The 14,895-nt window shown below is 43.9% G+C and overlaps 1 protein-coding gene across 1 annotated transcript in view; it reads left to right on the top strand.

The window, feature by feature from the left end:
- FSTL4 (follistatin like 4) overlaps positions 1–13,501 on the top strand; it is a 408,859-nt gene extending 395,358 nt beyond the window's left edge. The window contains exons 13-15 of the mRNA XM_081299417.1: positions 2,943–3,050; positions 9,733–9,842; positions 12,475–13,501. Coding sequence (XP_081155543.1) covers positions 2,943–3,050; positions 9,733–9,842; positions 12,475–13,177 — 921 coding nt within the window. The 3' untranslated portion in view covers positions 13,178–13,501. The remainder of the gene's footprint in view (positions 1–2,942; positions 3,051–9,732; positions 9,843–12,474) is intronic.
- Positions 13,502–14,895: the final 1,394 nt, after the last annotated feature.

Here is a 14,895-nt window from a genome sequence, read left to right as displayed (position 1 = left end):
AAAATGCCTATTTTGTTGCTGAAAAATATTTTCACCAGGTGTAGAATTTTAGATTGGCAATTATTTTTTTCTAGCATTCTGAGAAGTTGTCCTTATCTTCCTTTGTTTCGGTGGGTTAACTGTCAGTCTTATCAATGTTCTTTTGAAGGTAGTGTTCTCTCTCTCTCTGCTTTTCAGACTTTCTCTTTGGTCTTCAGCAGTTTAACTATGATGTGCCTGGGTGTGTTATTCTTTGTATTTATTCTCATTTGGGGTTGTAGAAGTTCTTGAATGTGTAGAGATCTTTCATCAGATGGGAAAATTCTCATCAATTATTTCTTCATGTTCTGCTGCCTCATTCTCCTCCCTCTTTTCTCTCTCTCCCTCCCCCTCTACCCCTCCCCCCTCCCCCCACCTCTCTCCTCTCTTCTTCTGGAACTGTGTTTAATTTTTTTTTTAAAGGTTAGACCTTTCCACTGTGCCCCACATCTCCTTCAATTTGGATGTGTTCCATCAACTTCTCAATTTGATAATTCTGTCTTCTGCTATGTCTGGTGGGTTTAACAAAACCTATTTATTAGGTTTTTTTCAAGTATTTCATTTTTCACTTCTAAAATTCCTACTAGAGCCCCTATTTATATATAAGTTCTCAATTATTAACTTTCTGTGGCTCACCCCCAGATCTGTTTCCATTGTCTTTTTCATGTTGTTTTAAGTCATATCATCTGCCTTTTGGAATGCCTAGAGATCTTTTTGAATCCAAACATTCTATATAAGAAATTTTAAAGACTTTAAATAGTTATCATATACTTAAAAATGTTTACCTACTCTGGTAGTCAGGGAGCATAGAGAACCAACCATTTTAAAGTTTCTGGAAGACTCTATTTACCTCTTCAGTCTTGAGGCTTTTAAGTGAGAGCCTGCTTTTTTTTTACCAGGATTTCTTCCCTGCCAAATCTTTGCTCTATACCATTAGACTGTGGGAAATTCTGCTCTGATTTTAATAGATTTTTAGCTTAGCTCTTCAGGTTTCCTCCATACCACCTCAGGACATGAAATCTGATGGTAGAAGCTTAAGCAGAAAGAAGAGACAATGGATCCCATCCAAACTTGAGGGAAATTTTTGCTGTGAAGAGGACAGATAAATGGGATATCTAAAGGAGAATGTGTAATCCAAAGGGTTTGGAATGGATAAAACAAAGGGGTTTAGGTTTTTTTGTTTTTTGTTTGTTTGTTTGTTTTGTTTTGTTTTGTTGTGTGTGTGTATGTGTGGTGCTGGAGTTTGAACCCAGGGCCTTGTGCATGCAAGGCAAGCACTCTACCAACTGAGCTAATCCCCAGCCCTCAAAAAGGATTTTTTTAAAAGAAACAACAAAAAACTAAATATAGTGTTCAAGGGATATCATTAGGATAGGTTAGGAAGCTCTGGGTCAGGGAAATGGTATCAGGGAAGTAGGAAGTTAGCAGATAAATGAGAACAAGGGAGGCTCACTGGAGACCACAGAGGCCATGGGATATGTGAATTCAGGAAAATAAAATCAGCCTCTCCTTGAGGCTCAAAGAAGTGATGATAAGAGAAGAAACATATTTCAGTTCTGTAATGTGTGAGGTTCAGGGCAACAGATGCATGTAGAGAATTACTAGATGCCAATACCATGGAAAGATGTAGAAGGAGGGAATTAGGTCAAAGATGAAGAGCTGGGCCATGCCAGCTTGGACATCAGATTGGAGTGGAGGAGCCAGGGAGGTGGAAGGGCAAATGAAGACAATATTTCTAGAAGGGACCAGTGAACCACAATGAGGTCTTGCTGAAATGTCAGGAAAATCACAAGGTGACCTTGGAGCTTAGTGTGAAGGTCTAGAACAGACAGAAACTTAGTGGAAATGAGTTCAGGTAAAGTGAAAACAGGAACTCCATAGACAGTTCTTTAAAGAAATTGTTGCCCAGTATGGCCAGTGTGGGCAGTAGGAGCAGAGAGGCTAGTCATTGGTCAGTCAGAAAGGCTAGAATATGGTCAGTTGAAACTGAAATTTTGGAAATTATATTAACAAGGTATAACTTATTGAGGCTGAGTTGGGGTAAAGGTAAAGATTGTGGAGACCAAAAACGAACTAAGAAAGCCAGGCTTCAGATGAATTATCCATGTGGATTTGAAGGCACCAAACTTGGTGACCAAGTGTGTGGTAGAAAAGAAGACAGTGAACCAGGTGTCCACATCTTTTGTGAACAGAGTGTAACTAGGATGTTGGCCAATGACAAGAAGAGCTGGGGCCATAGTCTAATGGCATGAGCATTACACAGCAAGGGTTTTGAATTTATAAAACTACATGATAAGAAGTTGAAAATAGCCTGCATGTAACAAGACCCTAGGAGAAGCTATACCCTCAGCAGAAAGCAGTTTCAGATATTGCAGTTTAAAAAAAATAAAATAAAAAAGAGTGTTAGTCTGCCTGATGCCACAGTCTAAGTTCCAATGGCTTCTGTTAAAGAATATGGAAGAGGCTGCACAGAATGGTCATCAAAGTCTGCCTCTGATGACCCAGGGGAGAAGGACCAACTCATTAAAATTCAGAGCACCAAGCAGCTGGGAAAGGATACTGAGGGTCCAAGAGGCCCACAAAGCTTCTAGGAACAGTAAAGGGAGAGTCCTGTAGCTGGTTCCTGAGTGGAAAATGTAAAGCCTCTGTGTTTAGGCTTTTGCCAAGTTGGTTTATGTTTCTTTAATATAAAACATGAAAAAAATGTTAATAAAAGAGAGAACATAATTAATAACTAATTTATGTCTGGGAGGACAAAGCCCAAGGGGAGGTTCTGCCCTGGGTTCCAAAACAGGGTCATTGACAATGCTACAAAATCAGCCTTCCACTCTCCTGGGAGTGAGGTCCATGTACAAAAACCCAGAAGGGCCGTCTCCATCAGCCTCTACCACAATGATGACCAACGTGTCACTGTTTTTTTCAAGTCCATAGGTGTGGATCCTCTGCCGGCTAAGCTGGTCTATGACAAGTCACATGACCAAGTGTGGGTCCTGAGCTGGGGGGACAGGCACAAGTCTCAACCAAGCCTCCAGGTATGTTGAGTGCATGGAGGCTGCCACCCATCCTACAGAAGGACTGTCTCCCTACATGATAAAGATCTCCTGCTTCCCTAGGTGTCTAATCACATATATCCACAATATTTCCATAAAACCTCAAGGAGAAAGTAGGAAAAAGCCTCAGGGTAATGCCCCTCTCAATTAACAGGGTATCTTAGGCCATACCTGTTGCTGAAGATAATAATATGATGATAATAAAATTCCGATGTCATGAGAACCCAGTCCCCACCAACCCCACAATACCTGCCTCTTCTGAGCCAGAAACTCCCACAACCAGGATAAAGCCCTGGGTCCAGGCATTGAGAACGGAGGCAGTTCTTTCTTCACCTTGGGCTAGTCAGACTGGAGGATAATATGAAAGCAAGTAGTAGATGTCTTAATCCATTTTCTGTTACTGTAACAAAATACCCAAGGCTGAATCATTTATAAAGGAGAGGTTTATTCTGGCTCATGATTCCACTCAAGTGACGTGATTCTGCAATCTGCATTTGGGGTAAAATTGGGGGTTCATAACCCACTTCAATCTAATGTATGAAATATGATATGTCAAGAGCTTTGTAATGTTGTGAACAACCAATAAAAATAAATAAATAAATTTAAAAAAAAAAAAAAAAAGATCAGGCAAACCTCAACTGTTCAGCTTCTGGTGAGGATCTTGTGCTTCATCTTGTCATGGTGGAGACGTAGAAAGAGAAAGCCATAATTTAAAAAGGAAAAGGAGCAGCAGAGAGCAATTATATCAGTAAACAAAAACACAATGTCCTGAGTGTTAGTAGTTTGCCTGTGGCTGTGGAGGCCACGCTGTCCAGCGCCTGCACTGTGCTTACTACCTCCTGTGAAAGGGCTGAGCTCTGGAGATCTGTAGGATCCTCACTCCACCAGCCAGGGAAGGTCACCCAGTCCTGTGCTGAGTGTGCCTGACCTAGCCTTTCTCACCAGGGATCAGGACAGGAGCGAGCCCTACAAAAAGTGAATTCAATGCCTGTGTGCTCCATCTTCTCCAAGACACTGCAGAGGGCTGTTCTGAAAATACAGGAGAGGAGTTAATTCACGACATACAATGGGTGGCTTGGGCCATCAGGGTTTCTCCCTCAGAACCTTGATGGAGGAGAACTGCAAATGAGATGGTTCTGCCCTCTTTCCAAGACTGGTGAGAGGCTGGGAAGGCCAGAGTCTGGAGAAGCTCCCTCTCAGGGACTGACCACCGGCCCCAAACACCAGCCAACCTCCTGGTGCTCTGCTGGGTCAGGTAGAGATGCTATTTCACCTCCTGTAAACTGAGATTACTATTACTCAAAGGATGCCACCAACCAGCCCTGGGTTCTAGTGAGCTGAGAAAATAATAATAATAATAATAATAGCCCTCTGAGGACCTAGGAGCCAGAATAAAGGTTTCTCAGAACAGAGCATAAGCCCAGAGAAATAGAACTGCCCGTGGGATCCATAAAATAACGCTAAGAATGTACCTAAGTAAAGTCAAGAGATGGGCCACCAGAAAAGGTTTTATTTTGTCAACTAAAATGAACAAAAATTTTTCCTAATTTGAAACTACAGTCAGTGAATTAGAAAATTCAATGGTTTCTACTGAGGAAAAAAAAAAGTAGGCTGAAAGATGAATCTTTCTGAAATCACAAAGCAAACACATGAAGAGATTGAGATGTGAAGTAAGGACCACAGAAGTTTAGACAAAGGTCACAGTTGAAATGGAATCAAACATTAAGTAAATTTGGAATATTAACCAGGAAAATTGAAAGGGATCTGCAAGTTCCAGTCTAAATTGACGAGAAATGACATCTCTGCCCTTTTTAAAGTAAAATTCTGGAACTCCAAGAATAAAGGGAAAATCTTGCAAGGGAAGATCTTTCTGAGCAGAAAGAGCAAATTACCTATAAAAGACAAAACAAGCAGATTGGCACTGAACTTCTCACCTGCAACAGTAGCTGGACGCCCACGGAGCCACATCTACATACTGTGAAGAAGAAAAGGCTAAAACCCCACGGTCCTGTTCCAACTGAGACATAATTTACCTGTCAAGACAAAAAATAAATAAATGATGTAAGGGTATGCAAACACTCTGGGAGTGTGTAGCCTCACTTAAGATACTAGATGAACATCAGACTAACCAGATCAGAAGGAAAGAGAGAAAGGAGAGAAAGTGTTGATGAACCAAAGAAAAAGATTTAAAAGCAAGGGGGATGGAAGGTATAGGAGGAAGCACTTGACAGCAGGCTATAACTAAAGGTGGAGTTATTTCAGTCAAAAATAAAAGGAGGGAGAGGAAGCCGAAGGAAAGTAAAAAATACTCAAAAATCTCCCTTTGTCGGGATGAGAGAGGATACAGAGAACGTTGAAGAAGGAGTATCTCTTACTCCAAATGTGACCAGCTGAATTATCTTATTAAAAGTAGAGATGATCCAATTGGGCTTAAAAAAGGAAGAAAATTAGCAACAAGTTGTTTACATGAAATGAAATAAAATGAAGTGATAATAAAAGGTTGAATTTAAAGGGGTGAGAATAGTGATAAGAGGTGAGTAAGAGATGTCTGGGAAAGGGAACAGGAACATCAGATGAGGCAACTTCAAGGTCAAAAGCTCTGAACAGTCAGAGAGACGTTGACCTGCCAAGGTGTAAAACATAACTAACAACATAAAACAGGAGTGTCTTAACAATTAGATTTAAAATGAACTTAAATTGTACATACCAAGGAGACAAAGAATGATATAAAAAGTTAATAGAAACAATGAGCTGAGTTTAATAAATATAGACAATCTTTTACCTGTCAAATAGAATTTTTCACACATTCTCATATACAAAAGCCTATTGCAAATCATAAGAAAACCTCAAAATTTTTGTAAAATTAGATGTTATCGGCTATATCTGATAATTTGAAATAGTTCAACGGTAACCTAGTAAAAAAAACCTTCCCAGATAGGTATTGGATCAAAAGCAATTTCGGGGAATATTTCACATCAAACCCAGCAGGATACACAGAAAGCTGTATGCAAGGAATAGTTAACAATGGAAGCTTGCAAAGGGAGTATTTGTGTTAAAAAATTGGGAAAAGAACAAAATGTTAAGAAGGAATTAATAAGGACTGAAATTAATAGAAAACAAAAACAGAATAATCCTTCCCTACCTTAATGTAGAAGAGAGAAAACAAAAATAGACAAAATGTAGAATGAGAAAGGAACTACTACTGCAGATACAGGAGGATGAAAATAGCTGGAATTAAATACTACCTTGCAACTCTGGGTGGCAGATTTTAAAACCTTAAGAAATAGGTGATTGTTTATGAAATGCAAAAGAAAAGAATAGTACCTAACTTTAGAAAAAGGAAACTTGAAATAGAACAATTTGTCATGGAAGGGTTTTTTGTTTTGTTTTATTTTGATTTTAGATTGAAGAACTGCCATAAAAATATGTACATCTGAATTTTATCAAGGCTTCAAAATATAGATAATTTTAATATTATTTGAACTATCCCAAACCATGCAGGGGGTATACAGTTCCTTACTTTGTTTTAAAGAGCCAGTATAATTATAACTATAAAAACTGGTTTAAAATAATATTTTAAAAACGATAGACTAATCTAATCAATTAATACAGAAGCAAAATTCTAAAGACAATATTAAGAGTCCAGCAATGTATCTGAATGCTCAAACAGGAAACACATTCCTAGGATGCAATGATGTTATTCATAACTCCAACAAATTAAAAGGAAAAAAGAGAATGTATTCAGTAAGTACTAAAAAGGCATTTAATCAAATACACTAGACAGTCTTAATAAAAGGCCTAAAAACCAGAAGAGAAGAAAATTCCTTAAATATGGTAAAGATCTATTTCCCAAAAAAACAAAGCAAGGGCTGGGGATGTGGCTCAAGCGGTAGCGCGCTCGCCTGGCATGCGTGCGGCCCGGGTTCGATCCTCAGCACTACATACAGACAAAGATGTTGTGTCCGCCGAAAACTAAAAAATAAATATTAAAATTCTCTCTCTCTCTCTCTCTCTCTCTCTCTCTCTCTCTCTCTCTCTCTCTCTCTCAATAAAATAAAATAAATAAATAAATAAATAAAACAAAGCAAATCTTTGCCTAAATGGCAAAACACTAAAAGCATCTTAATTAATAGGAGGAATTAGACAATGGTGATCATCATCAGTCCAGGAAACACATTGTCACCAAAAAAAGAAATATTTAGGGTGGGTTAGGGCTAAGGAAACCAGTACTTGCAAAAATTACTCCTGGAAATGTCACCTAACACAGCAATTATCAAATGGGACCCAAAAAGGAGTCATTTTTGATCCATCTCCTTGACTTTTCAGAATATATTCAAACGCTATGATCATGAGTGGGGACGAAGATTTAACTGTGATATTCTATGTCTAATTCTACTGCATTGTTTATATTTGCAAAACATTAAAATATCCTAATATTCTTTCTAAATACCCAACAGGAAGGGATTTGTTAAACAAATCTTGCTGTCACTACGTAAAGATGTATCTATAACTGAGGCCTCCCCAGCAACCAGTTTTTGAATGTTGGTCTCTCCTTGAACTCTGCCCCACATGTCTAAAAGCTAAAATCTCAGGCCCAGCTTTTAGCTACCTCTCCACCTGTCCCACTGGATACCTGATTCCTTTGCATCTCTAGGTATCACTTCCCAACTGGCTTTGTCCACCCTCTGAGGGAAATGCCTAGACTTCTTGTTCCTACCCTTGTAACCAACTGACATCTCCTAATACTCAGCCATATGTGTATATCTCCTGAGGCAAGCCCGGAGAGATAGCCTAAGGGCACTTGTGGGCCCAGCCAAGTGCCAGGACACAAGACCAGGCCAAGAAGGAATTTATGTCTCCAAGAAACAAGTCTGACATGCCCACATCAGTTCAGTGGCCCATGGTACTGCGTGTTGATGAAGTAACCTCTGAATATAGGGTGTCAGAGTGGTGAAGCACGAATGACACTGACCGATGACAGCCTGTAATTTTCCATCTCTATTATAAGCTAAAATGACAGGCCTGATATCCAGCAGTGATTGCATGCTGCCTTAGAATCCTCTGGCATTTTCCCCCAGACACTCTGTGATCCAGTTTCCTTGTGCCGATATTTTCTTAATGCCCAGTTCTATGAGATTTTCTCTCGTGGACTTGCCATGAAAGTATCATTTGACCATTTTTTAAAAAGGAAAATAACCCAGTGCAACTTGAGAACTGCCCCAAGACTAAAATAACAGTGAGCATCCCTCCACTCTCCAGCATTCAGCCTGCTGGCCCCCAACGAGAAGCCTGGTGAAGACTCAAATCTCAAGCCTGCCCGAGGGGGAAGGCCAGGTGTTTGTGTTTTCATGGAAGTGAGAGCCAGAGGCAGGCCCATTCCTAAAAGGCAGAACATCCAGAGCTCCAAGTTGTGTGAGTCAGAAGCCCCCCACCAGAGGCTGCCCTCACCCTACAGGCTCAGCCTTGGGCTGCGGAAATCTGGATCCCTCTTTCTGCATGCTGGCCACAAAATCATGATCAAGAAACATGTCTCACTAGGCTCTGCCTCCTGTCCTGCCCAGAGAGTCTGGGCTTATCCTTAGGGACATTAAACCAAAACTGCCCACAAGTTGACCAAACCCCTCACAGGACTGAAGATCTCCCTCCTTCTGGGCAATAGCCTAGAAGCTTAAGGCAGAGGGACACAGACTACCTGACTCAGGCTCAGCCTGGCCACAGGGGCTTCACACAGAGACCTCATTCTATCACATGCCACAGGACTCTCTCCTAAGCTGCCAGTGTGCCCTTCCCCTGACACAGACACAACAGGGACACATACAGAGAATGCAGAGAATGGTTCTTACTGTGTCCTACCAAGTCCGGGGCGGGGGGATGGGGGGGGGGGAAGCAGTGCATCCAAGGAAACAGATCAGCCATGTTCTGTCACTATCAATTTGCACAAAGCACAGGCCTAATTCTTTACTTTTCACAGCAAGTCTTCTTTGTAAAACCATCATCTCCCCAGCATCCTAATTGTAAGACATCTAACTGGCATGAGTAGCATCTCTGATGCATCCCTGCAGGGAATCCCTGCTTTCTCAAATAAATCTCAGACTCACAACTCTCAAAGAATATCTCTGTGAATAGGAAACCACAGATTCCCAATAAACTGGCCCAGGGAACCTGGCACTGAGGGAAAATAAAGTCCCAGCAAACAATGCCACCACTTAATATTTTCACTATTAAAGGACTTTCCCTCTTTTCCTAGGGTGACCTTGAGGTTGAGAAGGTGAGAATCCCTAGAGGGAAAGGAGGCTGTCTCTGAACAGAATGATGTTTTGGTTCCAGGAACCCCCCTCAGAATCTCCAACCCCATCCCTCAGGTCCTCACTCTGTCATTGCAATGGCTGGCACAGGGCACTGATGGCAGGCTGAGCCATGAAGGAAGGAATGATTGGGACCCTCTCTCCTGCCTCACCCCTTCCTATCCCAGGCAGGATGAGTGCCTGCCTGCTGCATTCCTGAGCAGTTCTGTTTGCTCCAGTCTCTTCCTGGAGACTTATCCACCATCTCTCCCTCCCAAGGAGCCCCTCTGCTGGGGGCCACACCTGAGCACACAGGTGTCTCCAGGCTTCCAGTCCTCTGCCTGGATGGGCCCTCACAAGGACTCTGCTCTATGTTGTAGGTGATCACAGAAGCTAGTGCTGGCCAGGGCCAGCACCTCATCCGAACAACCTTTGCAGGAGTAGATGATTTCTTCATTCCTCCAACAAACCTCATCATCAACCACATCAGGTAAGCTGGCCTGCAGTGCCTCCAAGGACTTCATGCTCCAGCCTTGCCCAGAGTGGTACCTGTTTGTGTCTCCTCTCCCCTCTCCCCTCTCCCCTCTCCCCTCTCCCCTCTCCCCTCTCCCCTCTCCCCTCTCCCCTCTCCCCTCTCCCCTCTCCCCTCTCCCCTCTCCCCTTCCCTCCCCTCCCCTCCCCTTCTCTCTCTCTCTCTCTCTCTCTCTCTCTCTCTCTCTCTCTCTCTCTCTCTCTCTCTCTTCCCCTTTCCCTCCCTCCCTCCCCCTATCTCCCCTGACTTTGGACTTATCAGGAAAGGACAGAAATGAACCCACTTCTGACAAAGCAGACCCAGAATTAGTCCCCTTTGCTTAGCCACTCTGATACAGTTAAGGAGGGTGCCTAGCTTCTAATACCTTCAGGAGCCCAGTGACATCAGGAAGTGTCATCTTCAAGGTAAGAACAATAGAGGAAGAAAGAAACTGCAACACAGAAAGAAAAAAGCAATAGTGATTAGTTAAGCATCCTCTTCTTTTTAGACTCAAAAAAATCTAGTAGAGGTGGCCTTGATTCCTGTTTTACTGGTGAAAATACTGAGGCTCAGAAATGTGAAGACAATGGCCAAGGTCCTGCAGACAGGAATTGGCAGAATCAGACTAAATGCAAAGCCAAGTCTCTTTCCACTGCCCCATTCGACCTCATTTCCAGCTAACTACAGCCCATGATTCCTCTAGGAGCCCCCAGGGCATCTGTGCAGAAACCCACAAAGAGACAAGACCTCCTGGTTGCCATAGTTTTTACCACCATTCAAAATAGAATTTTTTTTTTAAAGAGAGAGTGAGAGAGAGAGGAGGACAGAGAGAGAGAGAGAGAGAGAGAATTTTAATATTTATTTATTTTTTCTTAGTTCTCGGCGGACACAACATCTTTGTTGGTATGTGGTGCTGAGGATGGAACCCGGGCCGCATGCATGCCAGGCGAGCGCGCTACCGCTTGAGCCACATCCCCAGCCCATAGAAATTAATAATAATAGCCACAGGGCTGGGATTGTGGCTCAGTGGTAGAGCACTTGCCTAGCCCATGTGAAGCACTGGGTTCGATCCTCAGCACCACATAAAAAAATAAATAAAATAAAGACATTGTGTCCATCTACAACTAAAATTAAAAGAATAATAATATTAGCCATGGCCTCAACTGCAAACCTTTCCCAACCTGGCCATTCCCCTTCCATATGCATTTTAGAGAGCTCCCAGATGTTTTCTATAAAGCTCCACCTCCAGAAAACTCAGCTGGAGACTCCAAAGGTCTTATGGTGCTACATCACAGTCCAGAAAGGCATGTGATGTCAAGCACTTTCCTCCAGGTAGAATGGTCCATTTTGGAAAGCTGATGTGGGGAGTCACACTTACCCTTACCCAAGGAAGAACACAGCCACCTTATGAGCCCCCTCCCTACAGAGTGCACCTGAGGAAGAGCCTCTGAAGCTGTATTAATTAATGAGAACCCCACAAAGGAGCTGAATTCAGCTAGGCCCCACAGCTCCTACCTAGCTTTTGTATTCACAGTCCTTCTAAGAGCATTACCACCTGCTCTTTCCATACTCTGGCTCTTTAGAGATGCTTTAAAGTCATGCCTGGAGGGAGACAGCATTTTATCCACTCTGAGATAGAGGTTTCCAAGAGAATAATATGGAAGAGTTTTTTTTTCCTATTTTTTTAGGTGGAATTATCAAAAGAGCTTTGTTGAGCATAGGTTCTTCAGGTCAAAGGGAAGTCCCACCTGGAGTCACATGCTTAACCAGCCTCCAAACAGGACTTTCAGAAAGTCCAGATGTAAGCAACTACCCCTTGCTTGAGCCTCTCCTCTAAAGTTCCCTTTCCTGTTTTCCACATTTTTTATTGGTGCATTATAGTTATACATGTTGATGGTAAAGTTCCCTCTTATATTGGGTCATCTCAACAGTCCTAGGAAGAAACTGCCCTTTTTATAATCACTGAGGCTCAGAGAGGTAAGCAGCTTTTCCCCAGGCCCTGCAGTCAACAGGGCAGCATGTCATCTTGCTCCCAAGGTGACCACTGTCCTAGGCCCATTGCCCAAGGCTCTTTCTCCCTGCATCATCAGTACCAGAAAAGAGACTTCCCAGGGCCCAGGACACTAATGGGAAATCTGTACCTGTGTAGCTACATCTTCATCCTCCAATTCTGACTCACCCTCTATTCCAGTAAACAGCTGAGATGTAGGTTCTCTGATCTTGTCCTCAGGGGAAGAGTCTCTTTTCAGTGCATGCTCACCCTGGAAGCACAGGCCTTGCAGAATCAGATTTAAGGGCACCCAAAAGGAAGAAGCCATGGAAGCCCTTTCACCCTCCTTTAAAAATCATGTCTAAAGATGAGTGCATGTTGCTAGAGCATAAGTCCAGTAACATTTGTAACTCAACCACATTTGGCCTTCTCAAATACATAGATAATGTATTTAGGAAGCCATCCCCTGCAGAAAGATATAGCTTATTAATAGGCTATTAGATCACCAAAGGATTGTGATAAAGGGAAAGGGGTAAGGAGGCAATCCTTTAAGACAAATGTCAGAGCCCCTACTCCTCCAAGAGGCCTCCCACTGTCTGATCTCTATTCTTCCCCTCCTAGGTTTGGCTTCATCTTCAACAAATCTGACCCGGCAGTTCACAAAGTAGACCTAGAGACACTGATGCCCCTCAAGACCATAAGCCTGCAAAGCCATGGCTGTGTGCCCCAAGCCATGGCACACACCCACCTGGGCGGCTACTTCTTCATCCAGTGCCAACAGAACACCCCCACCTCCACCACCCCGCAGCTGCTCATTGACAGCGTCACAGATTCTGTTCTGGGTCTCAACAGTGACGTAACAGGGACCCCCCATGTGTCTCCTGATGGGCGCTTCATTGTCAGCACCGCCGCCAACAGTCCCAGGTTGCATGTGCAGGAGGTCACAATGAGGGGGGAGATCCAGACCCTGTATGACCTGAAAATAAACCCAGGCATCTCGGACTTGGTGTTCCAGCACTCCTTCACCGAAGGTAATCAGTATGACGTCTATGCCACCCTGGAGACACAGCCCGACCTGCTGTTCCTGGAACTGTCCACAGGGAAGATGGGCATGCTGAAAAACTTAAAGGAACCACCCACAGGGCCAGTCTGGCCCTGGGGAGGACCTCGCAGAATCCTGAGGGACAGCGGGCTATTTGGACAGTACCTCCTCACGCCAGCCCAAGAGTCACTGTTCCTGATCAATGGTAGACAAAACACACTGCGGTGTGAGGTGTCCGGCATAAAGCGGGGATCCACAGTGGTGTGGGTGGGTGAGGTATGAAGGAGCTCAGCACAGAGCCCTGGGCCCCGCGGGCACCACCTAGTCCTGACACCGCAGCCCCAAGCAGGCGCGCTGTACATTTTCACAGACAAAAGCAAAATCCCGTATCCGCTTTGTGGTTCAACACTGGTCTCCTTGCAAGTTTCCTAGTATAAAGTATGCGCTGCTATCAAGATTGGGGTTTTTTCATTAGGAAGTATGATTTACGCCTCGAGCTGCAACGAGAACATATGCTGCTGTGTAAAGGAATCATTTCTGTACCAGGCTGCACGACGCATCTCCTGGGGATGCCGTGGAACCAAGAGATCCTGCTTTCCGGGGACACTCCTGTCAGTTGCCTTCACATTGTCATCATCCTGTCCCGCCAGCCCCAGCCAGAATTTTTGCCCTGAACCTAGTGGCCTGGAAACAGGGCTGAGCAGGAGCAGGGAACTGTCCCTCTGGGAGTTCAAGGCCATCTGTCCTCGCTTGGGACCTCTCTTTCTCCTTCACAGCCGCTTCTTGCTTTCCTTTCCATCTGACTTGGCGTAAGCCTGAGGGAGAGCCAATGAGACTTATTACACCTTGGGGGATGGGGAAATCACTCTCTTTATTTTGGAAATTTTTGATTAAAAAATAATTTTTTATAATCTCAAATGCTAGTAAGCAGAAAGATGCTCTACGAGGTCCAGCTATATTCTTCCCTGCCTTAGGCCACATCTCTGGGGGTCACTCCTGGACATTCCACAGCCAAAAGAACAATGGTCATCCAAAAACAATGACCCACTATACCATTGCCGCTTCTCTGCCCCAGGTGCAGATCAGGCCATCAGGTTGGTAAGGACTTGGTCCTGTGTTGGGAACCCAAGAGACCAGGACAAGCCTGCGTATCTGCTTTTCACCACGGAAGGGGGACATTTCCCTAGCCAGGCCCGGTACCCCAGATGGAGGGCAGACTAGGCTTGCCTGGCAAGGTGTACCCAGCCTCCAGACTCTATGCAGAAGCCCCAAGGACACAAGAGCTCTTCTTCCAGGTTCCCAATGGATGGATTTCTTTTCTGCCCAAGATCCAGACACTCAGCCCAAGTCAGCACTGCACAGAGGACACTTTTCAGGAAGTGCTTTATACACATCACAATCTATACACACTCCGAAACTCAGAATCCGAAGACTGCAGGCTGATAGCACCAAGTTATTCCCAAATGTCTCAGCCTATGCAGGAGATCAGGTGGGCAGCACAGTAGTACAGCCCAACCATCCTCGGGGAGACAGCCTATGTCAGAGACTCTCAGCAAGAAAGAGTCTCTGTTAACTTCTCAAAATGCCCCTTTCCCAGCCAGGTGCAGTGGCGCACGCCTGTCAACCCAGAGACTTGGGAGGCTGAAGCAGGAGGATCTTAAGGCTGGGTAACATAGGGAGATGCTGTTTCAAAATAAAATTTTACCAAAGGCCTGGGTTGTCACTCAGTGGTAGGACATTTGCATGGCATGCATGAGGCTCTGGGTTTTAGCTCTAGTATGGCAAAAAAAAAAAACAATAATAATTTAAAAACCCTGTCCCTCTCTCTCTCTCGTGTCAATGGCCAAAACTATACATGCTTTCTGGCTTGATCATTCTGTAAGCTCCATGGGTTGGGAGAGGCGGCTCTGTCACAGACACCTCAGCTATTTTAGCCACCTTCACCTGCCAGCATAGCCATGATTTTGAAATTATCCTACACCCAGCTCCTTTCACTCCCC

Source organism: Spermophilus citellus, assembly GCF_964194105.1.
Source record: "Spermophilus citellus genome assembly, chromosome: 1".
In the NCBI taxonomy this organism is placed as follows: domain Eukaryota; kingdom Metazoa; phylum Chordata; class Mammalia; order Rodentia; family Sciuridae; genus Spermophilus; species Spermophilus citellus.
This window is presented reverse-complemented; position numbering and strand designations above follow the sequence as displayed.